Genomic DNA, 20,972 nt, shown 5'->3' with positions numbered 1-20,972 from the left:
TGATGCTGATCGACCATGATCTGGAGGCCAGCTAAACTACTTTTGGTATCATAAAACCTTTTGTTACTTCCTTTCAACACTGTGTTTTCAAGATTCACTCATTGTAGCACTGATTGGTTTTGCATTTATTTTTGCCAAATATTTTTATAGCAGAATAATATTTCATTGTGTGAGTATACTATATTTTGTTTCTCCATTAATTAGTTGAAATATACCTGGGGTATAGGTATTGTAACTAGTTACATTTGTAAATATTAATTATCATAAATCTACTTTTTTTTTTGCTTTTTGGGTCACACCCAGCGATGCTCAGGGGTTACTCCTGGCTTTGCACTCAGGAATTGCTCCTGGCAGTGCTTGGGGGACCATATGGGATGCCGGGGATTGAACCCGGGTCGGCCGCATGCAAGGCAAATGCCCTACCCGCCGTGCTATCGCTCTGGCCCCCATAAATCTACTTTTTACTTTCAGATAAGCCTTAAATTTAAATAGAAACTGACTATTCCACTTATTCATACTATTCTTGTTCTACCATTTAGATCAATTTTTTATATTATCAAAAGTATTTTTACCTAAAGGGAATATTATAATATGATAATTTGCCTACCTTGTAATGAGATTTCCTTCTATAAACTGTTTGATTTTATTATAGCCACAACTCAGATATTTGGCATGTTTTACAGTATGCCTATGTCACATGTAACATGTAATCTTGCTTCACTGTATTAAGCCCACATATAACTTTTAAAAAACTTTGAACTTACGGGTCAGAGAGATGGTACAGCAGGTTGGGTACTTGACTTGCATGCTGCCAACCTGGGCTTGATCCCCAGCATCCCACATGATTCTCCCAATTCTGTCAGAAGTGATTCCTGAATCCAGAATCAGGAGTAAGTACTGAGCATTTCCAGATGTGTCACAAAAACAAAACAAACAAAAAACAATGACTTTGAACTTAAATAACAAAAAGTTTAAAATTATCTGTCTCATTCTTACCTAAATATAGAAAGGGAGGAAAAGATTATTATGCCAAACAACTAAGGAAGTCTTCTTTTTCACTCATTCAAAATATTCACTCTGTCCCCAAATCCTTTTTTTGATCTATATTGTCTTACTTGGCCTGATCTAGCCCCTAATAACATTTCCAATCTGTTTTAGCTACACAATACTGTCTGCTATTCTTCAAATAGGTCAGACACATTCTATAGACTTCTCCCACGGTGATACCATTCTATCATCTTAAATTATATATTTTTTTTAACTGGAGGTGGGGGTACACTCCAGCAATTCTCAGGGGCCCAGCCTTGTGATTTGGGGAGTGTGGGGATGCGTATATAGTGTTGGAGATTGTACTGCAGTCAGCTGTTTGCAGGGCAAATGACTTACCTTTGGACTGTTTCCTTCCAACCTGCTTGGTGATTTATACCTTGAACTTTTTTTTGTATTATGTATTGGCAATTCCTTGGTGTTTTGAGGCTACTAACTGAATCAAATTCTGTATTATTCAACAGGTGGATTTTCAGAGAAGACATATGAATGGAGTTCAGAAGAAGAGGAGCCAGTGAAAAAGGCGGGACCAGTCCAAGTCCTCGTTGTCAAAGATGACCATTCATTTGAGTTAGATGAAGCAGCACTAAATCGAATCCTTCTCTCAGAGGCTGTCAGAGATAAGGAGGTGGTTGCTGTATCTGTTGCTGGAGCATTCAGGAAAGGAAAGTCGTTTCTGATGGACTTCATGTTGCGATATATGTACAATCTGGTAAGTGAGAGTGCTCTATAAAGTTTCATGCTCTGCTGAGGTCACTTGTGCTTTTATTTAGTAGTGTCTCATATATTCTATGTATGAAGTGGTTTAAAATGTTATGGCGTAACCATTCCAACTTGGCTGCTTTTTGTATAGGACACTTTTATCTGAAATCATCTAGCTACATTTCACATAGAATATACTTTTTTCTTTGCTCTCCTTATTAATTCATTCATTAATTAACTAAATTAAAGTTTGGGAGCCTCAGCTGGTGGTACTCAGGTACTTCCAGCAAGCTTGGGACTGCTGAACTCCTTTCTCTTGCATGGAGAGCCTGTGTCCCAACCCCCTAGTCTATCATTCTGGCCATTTTTTTACTCTTTTAAAAATCGATGCACCAGAACAATGTGATTATAAACTTCACATGTTACATTATTTAAAACATCAGACAAGTTGTCACAAAATTTTCATTATAACTTCCCCACATTTATTATGACATTTTATATTTACTCCCTAGGTTCTATCATTATTGTTACATTTTTATTTTTAAATTAATTTCAGAAAAATTTCTGACTCATTTTACTTCCTCAGAATATTTTAGAATGAGTTACTGTGTTTATTATATATCAATATTTATTTTTTGTTGTGCTTATTTAAAAATATACATTTTTAAAAATGTATATTGTTATAGAGTTCAATCTTGTTTTTACTATAAAAATTCCTTATCTTTTACTATTTATTTTTCATCCATAGCTCACCCCTGAGGTAAACAACAATTTTATCATATTTAATACAATAATGTGTCAAAAAAGTGATCTTTGGAGAACTAAGATGAACCAACAGCATAAATAGGAAGTTAAAACCAAAGGATAAGAAGGACATCATAGAGTTAGATAATATGCAGAACAGTGTTTTTTTTCCATCATTTTACCCATAGTAGTTTGATGTAGACATGGGTCTAAAGGCAGAATAGACACAATCCAAAGAAACTTTGTGCCATATTCCATTATTATTTATACTGGACTGATCTCTTATAGTTATTTTATGAAATTCTGAAATTTTACATTAATTTTTTTCATCACCTGCCATTTGTATATTTAAAAATGAAAAGTAATTAAAAAATGAAAAGCATTATTATTTACAGTTTAACTTGTTTAATTTCCCTTCCTATTGTTGTTGAGTGACTAGAGGTCACTCCGTGGGTGAACACTTAGGGGTTGCACACTTGTGGTTGCACAGATGCTCACTGAGGCATCATACACCTTTTAGTTGTGCTCTGGATCATTTTTGGTGGCAGTGCTTACCTGGATTTTACACTTGGCTTCACTCCTTGAACATTTTCTTGTTGCTGTTGTGGTGGTGCTCTTCAGAGATTGCACACTTTTTGTGTTGCTAGAAATCTCAAACAACAGAGCTGTAGCTTGTGAGAAGGTGCTGGGAATTGGATTTAAGGCCTCACCAGCTCAGGTTTTCAAAGCAGGCTTTTTTATCATGGAGCTAACCCAAGCCTCTGGAATGTTTATAGTTTTAACTGTTGAACACTAGAATAAAATACTCAATCATGCTTGTCTTATTGATTATATTACATAGCATTTGAGCATATTAAAGTCTACCTCATTTGCTTTGATTTTATTTATTTATTGGTTTTTGAGCAAGACCCTGTGATGCTCAGGGGTTACACCTGGTTCTGCATTCAGGAATTACTCCTGGTGGTGCTTGGTGTACAGTATGGGATGCCAGGAATTGAAATTGTGCTGGGAGCATGCAAGTGTTAATAGCTCCCTACCTGCCGTGCTATTGCTCTGGCTCCAGTTTTATTTATTTTCTATACCTACTACTATTTTGCCTTTCATGTGGCCGACCTGTGTTCGATTCCTCCGCCCCTCTGGGAGAGCCTGGCAAGCTACCCATGGCGTATTGGATGTACCAAAAACAATAACAAATAAGTCTCACAATCGAGAGACGTTACTGGTGCCCACTCAAACAAATTGTTGAGCAATGGGATGACAGTGATAGTGACAGCAACCTACTACTGTATCTCTTCTTGCTACTTGCTTGCTCCCTTTCCCAAACCAAAGAATTTATATACCACTGTTTGTGTATCTTGGCATAATATGCCCTCCCTCTCTCCTGAGCCCCCTCCGTCCCTCCCTTCCTTCTCCCAAGGTTTTTTCACCTGAAGAAAACCTAAATATTCTAGCTCAAATATCACTTCTCTTATAAACTCTTACCTAAACAAGTTACTAATTTTCCTATGCTTGTGTTTATTGCTAATATACACTCTTACTTTGACAGAAATATCATTATGTCATAATTTTTAATTTGCATGTCCCTCACTCTATTAATCTGTGAACTTCCTCTGATAAGGAAGATTATTTTCAGGATCTAGCATAAAGTGTTGCACATGGTTGCTCCCTTGTGATTACTTTTTTTTTTTTTTAATTTTATTGAATCACCATGTGGAGGGTTACATAGTTCTCAGGATTATGTCGGTTATACAATTCTCAAACACCCTTCCCTTCACCAGTGCCCATCTTCCATCACCAACCCCCCCAGTATACCTGCCACCCCCCTCCCACCTCCCCAGTCCCCACCCTTGTAAATGATGTTTCGCTTCATTTGTGATTACTTTTTACGAATTAAGTAATTATGTCATGGTACTACATGTGCATATGTTGTTTCATTTTTACCTGGAGTTTGAAAGGGATTCAAACCAGAATCATGAGTGGAAAAATTATACCACATAGCCAATTCTGTGATATCATGCCTTTTTTAATTTATAGGAGTCAGTTGACTGGGTTGGAGATTACAATGAACCGCTGACTGGCTTTTCATGGAGAGGTGGTTCTGAACGCGAAACCACTGGAATCCAGATTTGGAGTGAAGTCTTCCTGGTCAGTAAGCCTGATGGGAAAAAGGTATGATGCAAATTTATTAAAGAAAATTGGGTTTGGCTTCTGATGTCACCATTTTTCAGAATCAACAAAAACCACTTCTTTTAAAACTAATTTGGCCATGTGCTGTGAATATTAAAAAAGGAAACAGAGGGGGCTGGAGAGACAGTACAGCGGGTAGGGAGCTTGCTTGTCTCACACACAGCCAACCTGGGTTTGAAATCTGGCATCCCATATGGTCCCCTGAGCACCACCAAGAGTAATTACTTAGTGCGGAGTCCGGAGTAACCCCTGAGCACTGATGGATATGCTCCCAAACAAAAAACAAAAGGAAATGGAGTATATCGTTCCTGACGGAGGTGTTCCCCTTCCTTTTCTAGTGACCTAGGAGGCAAAATTGTAGGGATAATATACAAGCACACCAACAAACTAACATTTATACTTTGTTTCAATGTTATTTTTATTATGTTGGATTTCCAGTGAAAATTACTGTACTATTCAAAATGTTAACTCATATGTTAATTCACATGTTACTTCTGGTCAGGTGTTAGGTCATGGTTTTTTGCCATTCATGGCATATGTAAAATATTACCTCATAAGTCATTGGTAATAGTTTCCTTTTGGTTGTTATGATGTTAATATTGTAGCAATCCTACAGGTACTAAGAAAAAGCAATAATATACTCTATTTGCCTATTAGGTTGCAGTGTTGTTGATGGATACTCAGGGAACCTTTGATAGTCAATCAACTTTGAGAGATTCAGCTACCGTGTTTGCTCTTAGCACAATGATCAGCTCAATACAGGTATGGAATAAAACACATCTATTTTGATGACTACTTCTTTTGCTAAAAAAATAATAAAAATATAAGTATATGTGTTTCAACATTTACATGATAGACAAAAAGGAAAATAGAAAATTATAAATATTGTTTGGCTTAATTAGCATACCAATTCTAAATTATTTTCATAAAAATACAATTGTTTTTGTTGTTACCTTAGTCTATTTTTTTAAATCAATTTTAAGATTACTTATTACAGTCAAGAAAAATTATGTTGTCTTTGGGGAGGATGGGGAACATTAGACCACATCTGGCAATACTCAGGTACTATTCTTGGCTCTGTGCTCTGAGTGGTCCCTTGCAGCACTTATGAGATCTTATATGTTGCCAGGGATCTAACTGGGATCAGCAGCATGTAAGGTTGTTGCTATGCATGTGGCCCAACCCAGGTTTGCCAGGTTTGATCCCAGGTACCCATATGATCCCCTAACCCCACCAGGAGTGATCCCTGAGTACAGATCCAGGAGTAAGCCCTGAACGTACCCAGGTTTGGCTCACCTGCCAACCCCCACCCTCCCCCAAAACCCCAAGACTTATAAATGCAGATCAGATAGCTATTAAAGTTGTGGAATAATTTTATGATCATTGTACATTGTCTTTCAAGCTTCCTTCAGGCCTTCTTTAAGATTTTACAATATGAGAGCTTGATTTTTGTGGTAATTGATATTTAAAAAAATTAAGGATGACAAAATACGTGCTTAGGATGATAATAATTATTTTCACATTTTTGTTTTATTTCCTAATCAGGTATATAATTTATCTCAAAATGTCCAAGAGGACGATCTTCAACACCTCCAGGTAACAATACTTGTTCTTTTTCTATGTCTGATAATCTTTGTATTTTTGAATAGAAATTTGGAGCATATAATAGAACATTAGAATTTTTCTGGGCTACTTTCTACTTGGAAAACTTAACAAGTCCAAAAGATTTAGAAATATAACCAAGTTCCCAGATGTTTTTGTTCCAGCTTTGTATGGTTTTTATTCTTTCCAGTTCAATTTTCAGATTCCTTCTTTATTAATAGACCTACTTCCTATCATCCCAACATATGGGAAAATAATGGCAAATTGAGTGGAGAATGAACCTTGTGTTCAAATATGACCCAAAATGTGAAGTCAAAAATTGTAAAGGTCAGGGATTTAGTATTCTTAATATACTATCAATTATATACCTCTGTGAACTAATTTATACCTAAGAACTATGAGGATCATCTCATGATAGATTGTAGAATTTAATTTTAGATCTGAAAGAGACATCAGTGATACCAAATTTAGTCTTCATATTTATTTATTTTTAGTTTCTAACGTTTTTGTTTTTAGAGCCACTCCTGGTAATGCTCAGAGGTTACTCCTCACTCCGCACTCAGTAATTGCTCTAATAGTGCTCAGGGGGACCATGTGGGGATAGAACCTGGTTCAGTTGCGGTACCTGCCAGCACTCTACCCTGCTATACTATTGCTCCAGTCCTATAGTCTTTTAAATGAGAAAAGTTTGACTTATTGAAACTAATACTTTGCCTAAACTCATGTGAAAAGTAATACAGTAGAAATATTTATATATACTATATATATATGTTCTCTATATATATTTTACTGTCCAAACAGTATATAAATCTCAAGTAAGTAAAAATTTAGATGTAGGGGCCAAGGAGATAGTATGCTGGGTAGAGTGATTGCCTTGCATGTTGCCTGGCACAATTTAGGGTCCCCTGAACTTTCAGGAGTGATCCCTGAGCACAGAGCCAGGAGTAAGCCCTGAGTATTATTTATTGGGTGTTGCCCAAAGACAGATAGGTAGATAGATACAGATATAGATGTATATTTCCTAAAATAACTTTTATTTTTGTAACTGTCTTTCAATTCATATTCTGTTTCCACAGCCCAAACCTGTTGTTTCTCAGCAACACTGGGGTCACCCTAGTGGTCTCCAGCACCACAGGGCCCAAGCACACTGCATCCTGGGGCACTCACACTGATGCACCAAATGGCTTGGTCAAAAATTGTCGGGTGTGACCTCTGGACCTTGAGAACTGCTTGGGGCCCCTTCTCCCCCACAAAATAACAAATTTAGCATAACATAGAATGATAGAGCTTTGTAATCTATGAAGTTGGAAATATCATTTGGAGTTCCTATCTATCATTTCTCCCAGATATATTTCTAGTACATCATACTGACGATTTTTGACAATTAGGCAACACACCAAATAGTTGTTAGGTATTTCCAAATTAATGATATAGCATTATTAAACATCAGTTTAGGGATTTGTAACAAAAAAAAAAAGAAAGGATAACTGATTTTGGACTTGATATTAAGCAATTTTTTAGGACCATTTAAAATATTTTCTTGTAAATTACATTTCAGCCTTCCTCTACCATTTTCATTCTTCCTCAAAAAAATTAAACCATATGAAGCTGGAACCAAACATCCTAGAAATTTGCTTAGATTTCTACTATCATAACTACCATCTACTCTCATAATCTTATGATTTTCTACTATCATAAGATAAGTTCAGATTGTGATCCTGTTGCTCATCGATTTGTTCGAGTGGGCACCAGTAATGTCTCTCATTGTGAGACTTATTGTTACTGTTTTTGGCATATCCAATATGCACGGGTAGCTTGCCAGGCTCTACTGTGCGGGCACAATACTCTTGGTAGCTTGCCAGTCTCTCCGAGAGGGACGGAAAAATCAAACACGGGTCTGCCGTGTGAAAGGCGAACACCGTACCGCTGTGCTATCGCTCCAGCCCCAGATTGTGATAGATGATTCTAATGAAAGTGTCTGAACCCTGGCCAGCTGTCTTTAAACATGATATGCTATACTTTTATTTTCTCATGTTAATCATATAACTGGTAACTGCTTTTGCTTCCTTAGATTCCCATAGCTCCCAGAGGGGAGACCGGGTGGTTCTGTGGGAGCTACTCCAGAGGGGAAAAATATGTGAATCCTCGGTATCATCATTCTTTTCCCAGCTGAAAGGCCGCCATGTCTTGTACTCTTGCGTTGAAGAGGCATTTCCTGGGAGCACAGGGGCTGGTTTGACTGAACCCTTAGCATAGCCTTATCATTGTCACTCCCTCGGATCTGTTTTCTCCAACACCTTATTCACAGACAACACTCAAACTGATATGGTGCCTCTCCTTTGGGAATAAGAAAAAAAATAAGAGAAGGCAGTATATTAGCGCCTTTATGGTTTTTTGTTTGCTTTCTTTTGATTTTGGTTTTTGGGCCACGCCCTGTATTGCTCAGGGTTTACTCCTGATTTTGTGCTTAGGAATCACCTCTGGTTTAGGGGACCATATTTGGACCATACTGGGTTTGTCACAGGCAAGACAAGTGTTTTGACCCTCTATACAGTTTCACTACCTCTCCTTTTCATGGGGGGAGTTGGGTCACACTTGGTGGTGCTCAGGAATTACTCCCAGCATTGTGCTTAGGAATCACTCCTGGAAAAACTTAGGGGACCATATGGAGTACCAGGAATCAATTCCAGGTCTGTGGCATGTAAGATGAGCACCTTACCTGCTGTACTATCTCTCATCCCACTTAAAAAAAATTTCAGATACCTCTAATGCCTTCATAATAATTCAGGTGATTGTGCAATTAAAATCCTTGGCCAACAAAGTTTTTACAATTTGTAATAAATTTGTAAATCTATTCTACATAGTTTATGACTCACTGATCTAATCTATGTACATTCTGATTTGTGAAAGGTCACTTAATATGCTTCCTTCTCCATGATCTTCCCCCACATAAAATTTATTCTCTTTTCTGATTATATAAAGTTATTAGATTTAAAATGGGAACTTTATATTTTAAATAAAAATTTAAAAATAATTGTTTATCTAATTCTTAATTTCTTAAAATGATTCATATAATCTTATATGTTATTATATTGCAGCTAGGGAAAAATTAAAGATAGCTAAGAAGCAAATCTTTATAGATACTAAAATTTCTCTTTCTTTCTCTGTGTGTGTGTGTTATGTGGTGTTATGTGTGTGTGTGTGTGTGTGCTTGATTTTTCTTCTAGCTTTTTACTGAGTATGGCAGACTAGCAATGGAAGAAACATTCCTAAAACCATTCCAGGTGAGCAGGGGTAAAGTGATAGCAAATTCTTATTGCATTTTTCTGGTGACTGAAATGAGTGTGTTGATAAATTGAGAGGGTCATGTTTGTTTTTCACATTTTTTTACTTAAGAAACATTTTTAATTAAAAAATTTGACTTTTAAATTAAACTTAATTTTGTTTTAAAACAAAAAAATTAATTATGTACTCATCTTCATTCGAGAATACCTGCTTTTCTTCCTGAGCCAAATCCTGAAGTGGCCACAGAAACTAGAAGAAAAGTAATAAACTTGTTCAACATTAAAAGCTAAGCACAAATAAGCAAGAATCTGGGACTATATAAGGTAGTCACAAACCATAGCACAAATAGCACAAGAGACAGGATATTGCGTAGAGGCACATTTTGGGGGATGCACCCCTCCATTTTCCCCCCCCCACACACTGCATCTACTCTCAGAAGAATGACAGCCATCAGCAGCATCTCGTCCCCTGCGGGGGAAAGCAGGGCAACGTCAGGACACTGTGTTTGTTGACTGGGTGTCAGGCACTGTATGTCCAGAAAGCTGCTCTTCCCCTCTGCCCCTCATCATATTCCAAGAATCAGGATATTATAACCGAATCACACAACAATAGTTCTGAGGAGCCATTCATTGTTCTGACAACAATAAACATGAACTTCAACAGAGAATTAAAGATTTATTTGAATGTATGAGTATTAACAAAATAGTAAAAATAGTTGAGATCTGAGGGAACATAGAGCCGGAGTAGGTGATTTTTTGGTTAGATGTTGAAAACCGTTCTAAATGTTACTTCTGAGATGTTTCTAAGAACGAAGAATATTTTCATCTGAAAACAAAGGATGAAAAAAGTTTTCATTTTTTTTAGAAATGAAAGCCAATCATAGACTGATTAAAAGAAAACTTGGCTGTTTTTATTTATTTACTAAGTGAGGGAATGTTTGGGTCACACCTGGAATGCTCAGCATTTCCTTCTGGTCCTCTGAACAGGAATCACTCCTAGAAGTGCTCGGGAACCATATACAGTGAAAGTACAGAGTGGAGCTACCACTCTATAAGGCAAGAGAAAATTTATAAAGATATTTATTCATTGTAACATAGATGGGGTAATTATAACAGGAAGTTAGAGACATATTTTGAAATGTTTTGCAGCCTCCCAAAGCAAATAACCAAAGGTATCTAGAAAAACATAAATAGAATATTAAAATGCGTACTGAATTAAATAGAACAGTATGATATTTATATGATGACATTATTTATGATTTTGAAAGGGCACCTCGGGCTGGAGAGATAGTATAACTTGTAAAGCATTTGTCTTGCACCTGGATGACCCGGATTGATACCCAGCATGGCATATGGTGCTCCTCGTTCCTCCAGCATTGATCTTTGAGAACAGAACCAGGAGTAAGCCCTGAGCACCGTTGTTGTGACCCCTCTCCTCGCCAAAATTCCAAAAAGGCACTGTGTAAAATAATATGAACCTGAGTGGGTATGATTTGAAGTAGATTACTGAGAAATGGGGATCTGAGGAAATTTTGATAAAGCAAGAAAGAAGCCTTGCAGCTAGAGAGATATTACAGTGGACAGAGCAGTTGCCTTGCATGTGGCTGACCTGGGTTCCATCCCCTGCACTACAAATAAATGGTTCCTGAGCCCCAACTCGAGTGATCCCTCATTGTAGAACCAGGAATAAGTCCTGAGCATTGCCAAGTGTCGCCCCGAAACCAAAAGAAAGCAAAAAAGAATGAAAGAAGCCTTTACATGGTGTTATGATGGTGTGTTGTAAATGAAGGTAAAAATTTCACTTCGTCTAGGAAAGGTAGTAGGCAAAAGAGAATACAGGTAAAAGAAAACCAGTCCTAGCTTAGTCCTCTATATTGTGATTTATAATACCAACTATATTGGTTTTGGGTATTGGCTTTTGCTTTTTGTAGTCACTTGTCAGCTTGATAGTTGAAGTAATGTAGTGTAACTAGATTATTTGCTTTGGTTTTTCTATTTTGAGAATTTGTTATTCTCAGGCATAATTGGAGAACAAAGTAAGTTCTAGAGAAATTTTTTTTCTTGGTTGTTTTTTTTTTTGCGGGGGGGGGGCACACCCAGCGATGCACAGGGGTTACTCTGGCTCATGCACTCAGGAATCACTCCTGGCGGTGCTCGGGGAACCATATGGGATGCTGGGAATTGAACCCGGGTTGGCCGCGTGCAAGGCAAGCGCCCTACCCGCTGTACTATTGCACCAGCCTGGAGAATAATTTTTTAATGGATGAATTCTTTTTTATTGTAGTTAAAGTAACATGTTTACAGTAGTGTTAATGGTAGAGAAGAATTTTAGTTCTTACCAGCAGATGTCACTGCTTCTTACACTATGCCTGATTTTCTAACAGAAAAGAGACTGGTCAACACCCTAACAATAAATAAAAAGTAAACTTATTGCCTTTGGTAAAAAATCCCAATGAAATGACACTCAGCAATAGAAACCCCTTTAATATATCATCATTTGTTGGCAAATTATGACCTTAGTAAATATCCCTGAAAATAGGAAGTTTTGCTTGAGGAGCGAGTAAGATAGTGCAGAGGCTTAGGCACTTGCCCTGCATGCAGCTAACCCCCGTTCGATACCCAGCACCATATATGGTCCCCAAGCTCCGTCAGGAGTCACCCATGAGTGTGGAGCCAGGGTCTGAGCACTGCTGGATGTGGGCCAGGAATGACCCCTGAGCATTGCCGGGTGTGACCCAAAAAGAAAAAAAAAATGAAAGAAAATGAATAGTTAAAAATAATAATTTTGTGCTAAAATTAAAATGAATCCAACAATCTTAAAATGATTATTCTTTGGAGGGCAACACCCTATGGTGCGCATGGCTTATTCCTAGCTCTGTTCTCAGGGGTCACTTCTAGCAATGCTTAAGGGACCATATGTAGTGCTGGAAATCAAACCTGGGTCAGCCATGTTGGCAAGGACCACTGTACTAATTTCTCCCACCCCAAATAATTGTTAAAATTTTTTTTTCTTCTTGGATCACACCTGGCAGTGGGCTTACTCCTGGCTATCCAGTCAGGAATTGCCCCTATTACTTCTCAGGAGACCATATGGGATGCCAGGAATCAAACCCAGGTCAGCCACATCAAGGCAAATCCCTACCCACTATACTATCATCTGGCCCTACCCCCAAATTATTCTTAACTCTGACACATTTTGTAGTGTATACAAATAAAAATAAGGTCTATCTCAGGCAGCAAAAGTGATGACAACTAGGCAATGAAATAGTTTGAATTAATAGATTAGTTGGGTTCTTTGATTCAAGCCAATTTCTGTCATGCTCTAATCAAGCAAACAAAATATCCATTCTTATGTTTAAAGACTACATTGGAAAAAAAACAATCAAAGCTAAATGAACTCAGTTGGAAAGCAACATTGAAGTGTGAATTCAGCCTGCATTAGGTGACTGTTTCCAGCTGACTCTGGAAAGGAGTATAGGAGTACCCAGTTTATTGCTGATTTGTATGATATAAATAATTTTACCATGACTGATTTCAAGCTACCAACATGTCAGATGACTTCTAAAATGTTTCACATTTTAGCAGCTGTTCCTTACCAGCCTATAAAAGTCAGTTCTAAACAATTTAACACGCCCAGAGCATATAATCCCTATTGGCATAAATTAGAATTCTCTGAATGACTTTTGTACTTGTTTTATTCACTATGAGCACTTGAATCTTAAGCATAATAATACAACAGGACTACACTATTAATGTAATTGTTTTATAAAATAATTTTTTTAGCTTCTGTAGGACTTCAAGGAGTTTGGTGTAAATGACACCATATAGCCCCATTGATTTAAACATGGTTGTATGCTATGGATACATATTTTACAACTACTAATTTCCAGTTTTGCTCTAAGAATCTGTGTGAAAATAGCTTGTCAAGTATATGATTTGGAAGCTTACTTCTACTTTTCTTCCTGTTTCAGTTTGTGTAAGTCATACCTGACTCCACATGCTGTATACTGGGAATATTAAATCCTTAGAATCCTTGTTACTGTTTGTCTGAATGTTTCCAAATCACTGGGCATTATTTGAAGTTCACCTTAAATGAATTCTTTCACTAGTTGACTGTTTTCCTTTTTTTCTTTTCTTACTGAGTCACTGTGAATTACCAGGTTATTCATGATTGCTGTTTTTCAATGTGAAGCAAAGACTCTCTTTCCTAATGTTCTTTGCTGTTTGCTCATTAATTACTTGCCGTTGTCCCCATAATGCCCCACTTTCCATTTGTGTGACTCCCCAGCAATTTCTGTTTGTCGTGGGTGTCTCCCATTCCTCTGGGCTGTGTGGTGGGCAGAGTTTTCTCTAATTCTGTAAGAGCAAGTATGGTCTCAGATATGCTGAAAACACCTTGCTCGTCTACTTCAGAATGCACTAAACCTCTCTGTTCAGTCATGACTGAATTTTGCAGCAGTCCAGGAGTTTATAGGTAACCATTTCATGGCCTCTAAGAAACGAAATATTACCCAACTTACCAAAGAATATTCAAGATTCACTTGAACCTTTTATTTATTTTTAATTTAATTCACGTTTCAGGGTGCCAGGGATCCAACTCCGTGCCTCATACATGGGCAGCCTCCTTTCTACCACTAAGCTATTTTCCCCGTCCCCGAGGTAGTTTTTCAGATGTCACTACATTTTCCAGTGACATTTCTGAGGAATGGGTATGTTTATAGGTCAGTCTATAAGAATCTATTTAATGTATGTCACTGTCATCCCTTTGTTCGTCAATTTGCTCGAGTGGGCACCAGTAACATCTCCAAAAACTGTTGTTACTGTTTTTGGCATACTGAATATGCCACGGGTAGCTCTGCCTTGCAGTCAGGATACTCTTGGTAGCTTGTTGGGCTCTCTCAGAGGAACGGAAGAATCGAACCCGGGTCGGCCGCATGCAAGGCAAACACCCTACCCACTGTGCTATATCGCTCCAGCCCCTATTTAATATAGTAAATTTAAATACCAGTCACAGTATTTCTGAGCCCTCTTTAAGCAAGATCCCCAAATATATCCAGTTATTTCTGGGTGTATGTGAGGCATGGAGCCTGGAGACAGATCAGTAATAAGGCTGGCATTATTCAGGCTGTGTGGTTATGTGGCTAACAGAGGAAATGGGTTTCATAAAATCTGCAGCCTTGGTGATAGTCAGGGTTAGGGTCTGTTTTGTTTTGTAAGTATCTAAATTAGAATTTCCTGGAGAGCTTATTTGACAATCCACATTTCTGTGCTGTACCCCAGTTCCAGTGAACCAAACCCAATTTAGGACCAGAGAATCTGCATTCTCATGATCATTATTAAAGACATGACACTTGAGGACTGACTTAGCAGTCAGACACACCCCGCAGGAGTCACCTCTGACTTGGATAGACTCTGAGTGCAGAGAGATAGCCACTCATATGTATGGGTGGTTAGTAAATTCAAGTTGGCCTTTAATAGGAAAGTAAGAATAAATCCTAAAAACGTTTTTAGCACACAAGTTAGAATATTCTTAGAAACTTAATTTTATTGCCAATTGTGTGGTTTAGGACAACTATTTACATTTGTTCTTCTTGGTATCAACGATTCCATATTCTAGATTAGTTAATTTCTACAATTTTTTTTTCATAGCATGGTTTTGTTTTTGTTTTTATTTCTGTGGGGGGCACACCTGGCACTTACTCTTGAAATGCTTAGCACTTACTCTTGAAATGCCTATCTACAGTAGAACAACTTGATAAATATTAATATAGTAAAATATATGTGGACGATGAGTATGAATTCTAAACAAATACATTCTAATATGAATGTCACAAATACAGTGTTCCCTGAAAGAAGTCAGACCAAAACAAGACATGTGTAGCATATGATTTCATTTATACAAATTATGGAAACAAGCAGAACTTTCTGCTATAAGAAATCAGGATAGTGGCTCTGAGCAGAGGCAGTGCACAGGGCTGGGAAGCAGGAGTAGGGGCTTATATATTAAAGGCTAGATACCTTGTATTTTAATTTTTAAATCTCTGTGCTGGTAACATGGTATGTTCAGTTTGTGAAAATTTGTTAAACCATTTACTTTATGCGCAATGTTCTGCAAACAGACTGTACTTTAGTAAAATTAAACTGTCATCCCATTGCTCATTGATTTGCTCAAGCGGGCACCAGTAATGTCTCCATCGTGAGACTTGTTACTGTTTTTGGCATATAGAATACTCCACAGGTAGCTTGCCAGGCTCTGCCATGTGGGCTAGATACTCTCGGTAGCGTGTCGGGCTCTCCAAGAGGGACGGAGGAATTGAACCCGGTTTAGCCGCATGCAAGGCAAGTGCCCTACCCACTGTGCTATCGCTCCAGCCCAGTAAAATTTAAAAAAAAATTAAAAATAAAACATATGAACTCAATAAGTTCAGTGTCTTTCAAAAATTATTTTTTTAATTTCAAAGGAAACTCTTAGAACTTAAGATTAAAAATAATTTACTAGAAATTCAGAAATTTCTTAAAGTTATCAATTTCTTTTTAATTGCTTTAAGTATATTTTAATTTAATTCTTTATTTTAAATGGTACATATGAAACTATCCCTTTTTTATAAAATTTTCTTTCTTCCTTTTCTTTCATTTCAGTCTTCCTATATATGATTGGATGTTGTTCAAAAAATCTTAACTATATACTCAGAAGAAGGAATTTGGGGTCTAGTTTAAAAATCTGTATCCAGAGTTTTTCCCATTTGCTATGTAGTTTGAATTTACTATGAGAATGTGTATGTATCATTTCTATAAACACATTAAACTAAATTGCTTTTAAAAGGCATGTTTTAGGGGGTTGGTTTGTTTGGGGGCCACACCCTGCAGTGCGTAGGGCTTATACCTGGCTGTGTGCTGCTCAGGGAACCATAAGGAGTGGAAGTGTTTGAACCCAGGTCAGCCTCATGCAAGTCAAGAATCCTACCCATTGTACTATCTCTCCAGCCCCTAAAAGGGTCATCTTATTCCTATAGTCCACCATTGCCATCAAAAAAAGAAGACACCTAAGAATATATTCATGCAGCATCTGAGTAGAGTAACCTAGTGCCATTCGGCCAGTTTGAGTGTAACTGTCACTCATGTCTGGATCTGTGTTCTTCCTGGTCATTTGTGGGCAGCTCTCTGTTCACAAAAAGTGAAAACTATTTATTATATCACAGAGGAGAGACAATTTGAAGATCTTCAAAGGTTTGATGTTTGCTTTTTTATTTTTCTTTTTTGGGTCATACCCAGCGATGCTCAGGGGTTACTCCTGGCTCTGCACTCAGGAATTACCCCTGGCAGTGCTCAGGGGACCATATGGGATGCTGGGAATCGAACCCGGGTTGGTCGTGTGCAAGGCAAATGCCTTACCTGTTCTGCTATTGCTCCAGCCCCTGATGTTTGCTTTTTAAAATTCAATAATGTAGAATAAAAAACTGTTCAACTGACTAAATTATCGTTTCATTGATTTCAATAAAAAAGAGGGAACCAATTTAAAGTTTCCTTATCAAGCATCTCTTTTTCTTGTGTTTTTAGAGTCTGATATTTCTTGTTCGAGACTGGAGTTTCCCTTATGAATTTTCATATGGATCTGAGGGTGGCTCCAAATTCTTAGAAAAACGGCTTAAGGTTTGTTAGACATTTAATTACATGTATTACCAGTAAGCAACCTAGACTTGTTTTTATTGAATGATTTGCTGAATGCTTTGTAGCCACAATCATATTTCATCCTCACAGTATTTTTCATGAACAAAGATTGACACTTAATAAAATGCTTTCCTATAATTTTAAATGTCAGTACTGATGATACAAATAATTATTTTTACTGATATGTGTATATGTAATGGTTATTTTTAAAGTTTAATGCTGTTAGCTTACAATAATAGTAATGTATTAGTTTTACTTTAGTCATACAATGTTACTGCACCCACACCCACCACCAAATGCTAGTTTTCCTTACCACCATCCTTAGAATCCTTCTTGTCTGTCACCTTCCTTTGCTGCTCTTCCTCACTGACACCCCTTTGGTAAAATCATTTCCATTGTTAGATTCTTAGGGTTTGTTTTCATTGGTCATTGCCTAACCCTTTGCTTTCTTTCTATGAATGAGATCATTCAATACTTGTCTTTTTCTTTCTTAGTTATTCTGCTAATGTAACCCCCTCTAATTCAATCCAAATTGTAATTAAATGCAAGACATTATCTTTTCTTACAGATGAGTAGTTTTACTTTATAACACAGTTTGGAGAAAATGGATCTCTTACATATGTTTGGTGTAAAATGTAGTAGTGAAGCCAGTATGAAAACTATCTAGAGGGTCCTCAAAAAATTAAAAATACCAACTTTTTTTTTGGCTTTTTGGGTCACACCTGGCGATGCACAGGGGTTACTCCTGGCTCTGCACTCAGGAATTACCCCTGGCCGTGCTCAGGGGACCATATGGGATGCTGGGATTTGAACCCGGGTCGGCCGCGTGCAAGGCAAACGCCCTACCCGCTGTGCTATCTCTCCAGCCCCTAAAAATACCAACTTAATCCACAGATTTAGCTTCGGGTATTTATCTAAAGAAAGCACATTTGTTCAAAAACATATTTCATATTCATTATATAATTTATAATAACTAATATATAGAAATATCATAAGTGTTCACTGGCAGATGAGTAAAGAAACTGTGGCATACACACAGTGGAATGTCATTTAGCTATAAAAGAATGAAATTTGGAGGCCGGTGCTGTAGCTTAAGCAGTGGGGCATATACTTTGCATGTGGGAGCCCAGTTGATCCCTGGCACCGCATGTTGCCCAAGCACCACTAGGGGTAGCGCTGGTGACCAACCCTCAAGCACTAGAGGGGACAATACTACCAAGACAATCTCATCCCCGAAAAAAAGATGCTATCTAGCCTTTTTTTTTTTTTTTGGCAACATGTGTTGATCTTGAAGGCATTATGCTAAGTGAAATAAGTCTAAGAAAAAAATCTTGTGATTTCACTTTATAAGTAGAAATCTTAAAAAACAATGACAAACATCAATAGAGAGCAGGTTGATGATTGCCATAGGTTGCAGGTGGAGGGGACAGGAGAAATGGGTAAAGGGCCTCAAAAGTAGAAACTTACAGTTACAAAGTCATAAGCTATAATGCATAGCATGGTGACTATAGTTAATAATGCTGCTTTACATATTTGAAAGCTATGAAAGTATAAAAGCCTTAAAGTTTTTACCACAAGAAAAAGTTTTACTATTTATGGTGGCTTGTAAACTAGACATATTTGGTGATCATTTTTTCAGTATATAGAAATATGAAATTTTTTTCAGTATATGGAAATATGAAATCATTTGTTACATGCCTAACACATTAGATGTTCATTATATATCTTACAAAGTAAAGTAAATTTAACCAAAATACCGAATTTTGAAATTCCTAAAGTTAATCTTAAGACATTCTTCTAATAGTTCAAGAAAGTGAAATTAGAACTTTTCATCTTTCTATGTTATGGAAGGTCAATGAGGTATGAGTGTTAACATTTAAAAAAGATTTCCTCACCCAAAATAATGAGAAATCAGGGAACAGAAATGAGATTTTTTTTTAAGTTTATCAATAATCACGATCACTGAGCTCACCTCTAGTTTTTTGTTTTATAGTTACTCTTAGGGTAGTTTTGTGACAAGATTGTGACAAGGGCAACTTAACTTTTAAGTAAAGATCCTCCTATTGCAGGAATTTCTGAAATGTAAATGTATGCCTACTAGGTGACCAGGGACTGTCCTTGTCTCCTGAAGAGAAAGCAGGATTGTGATTTATTCTGGCCTCTTGTGAATACTTCGAATTAAAATACAAATTGGTAGGAATAAATTAGAAAAACACCACTAATTATTTTTTTAAATGGGAAGACATCTGAATTATTATGAGTAGACATTTGTTCATTTATAGTCATTTATAATAATTTTGCTATATTTATGTTATATGTAGTTGTGTTTGCATGTCTAGCCCAATTTCTTTTCCTTAATACTAGTCCTGATCATTTGTCATCTTTATTATTGTGATATTAGATAAAGAAAATGTAAGATGCCACATAAGGAGTTTGCTATGTGTTGAAATAAATGTAAACCAGAGTGATTTCCTGCAGGTCTCAGGGAATCAGCATGAAGAATTACAAAATGTTCGAAAACATATCCATTCTTGTTTCACCAAAATTTCCTGTTTTCTGCTACCTCATCCTGGCCTAAAAGTAGCTACCAACCCAAACTTTGATGGAAAACTGAAAGGTTTGTCTGTCTTTTAATGACTGATTCCAGCACTTAATCTGATTATAAAGATGTCATTTTATCCACTGGGTTTATTGCTGCTGGTTTACTGTACCCACTGCTGGGAGACTAATAATTAGAAATCTTGGGGGAGAACTGGGAGTCAGAACGATGCTGGAGGGTTCCATGGTGAACCGTGGGATTCTGTGGGGGCTGATTACAGTGTAGGGAAAAAATAGGCCAAATCCTGCCAGGGAGGCAGTAACCTTCCCCCTTCCTTTCATGAGGTTCTATTCATCTCCTGTGCACTGGGATTTCTCCGTAAGGACCTTCTACTTAATTTTAAAATTTTGCATCAAAGGAGAAAATATATTTCTGTATGTTTGGATAGTCTATAAAGTTATATAATTTGATTTGAAAATATTGCATAGTACTGAATTAAAGCTCTTTAAGACAACTACTGAACAATTTTCTCTATAAATTCTTAATATCTTGCTAAGATTTTAAATTTTCTTCTACATGAATACCAGTTTATTTTAAAAACCAAAAGCACTGGGGTATTTTTCAAATAGTAAAACCAAATAATATATCTTTTTCTCAAATAGAGCAAGGACAACCATTTTAAGATCCCGAAGCAGCTCAGCTTGTTAAAAAAAAAAAAAATGGAGGATAAGGTGTCTACAGATACAGAAGCCAATCTTTCTGGGTAGATAATCACCAGTTATTTAGGTGTTTGCATTTATGTATTTGGATCATGTAGTTAATATAAGGTAGTACAGACATTTCTAACCTTTTCTTAACCTGTAATCCTGGCCTGGAATATACCACGGAGTGCAGATGTTGCTTTCTGTGGCCTTTCTTCAGGGTTGATGACCCAGTGACATATAAAGTTTTCAACAGGATTGTTCTTCAAAAAGATGGAAAATTACTTTTATAGAAGGATAATGCACCTGTGTCCAATTTTTGAGAATTGACAGGCTGAAGAACAAAGGTATTGCTTTTTCCCCTGTAGCTATGATGTTCACTCTCAAGTACTTACGACAATTAGTATCCCAAATGGAATATCAAATTTCTCAACCATCAGCATTGTTTTTAGACATTTTAATTTTAATTTTGTTTTTTGGGTCACACCTGGCTCTGCA

General features: G+C 37.0%; 1 protein-coding gene across 3 annotated transcripts in view; it reads left to right on the top strand.

Annotated features, from left to right (window-relative positions):
• Positions 1-20,972, top strand: part of ATL1 (atlastin GTPase 1) — an 88,089-nt gene that overhangs the window by 52,446 nt on the left and 14,671 nt on the right. For all 3 annotated transcript variants that reach the window (XM_055132910.1, XM_055132911.1, XM_004601724.3), the window contains 7 exons: positions 1,512-1,759; positions 4,528-4,662; positions 5,338-5,442; positions 6,226-6,276; positions 9,510-9,566; positions 17,124-17,216; positions 19,713-19,851. In XM_055132910.1, the coding sequence (XP_054988885.1) occupies positions 1,512-1,759; positions 4,528-4,662; positions 5,338-5,442; positions 6,226-6,276; positions 9,510-9,566; positions 17,124-17,216; positions 19,713-19,851 (828 nt within the window). The remainder of the gene's footprint in view (positions 1-1,511; positions 1,760-4,527; positions 4,663-5,337; positions 5,443-6,225; positions 6,277-9,509; positions 9,567-17,123; positions 17,217-19,712; positions 19,852-20,972) is intronic.

The sequence above is a fragment of the Sorex araneus genome, chromosome 3 (assembly GCF_027595985.1).
Source record: "Sorex araneus isolate mSorAra2 chromosome 3, mSorAra2.pri, whole genome shotgun sequence".
Lineage (NCBI taxonomy): Eukaryota > Metazoa > Chordata > Mammalia > Eulipotyphla > Soricidae > Sorex > Sorex araneus.
Note: the sequence above shows the minus strand (reverse complement) of the source record. Positions and strands in the feature narration are given on the sequence as shown.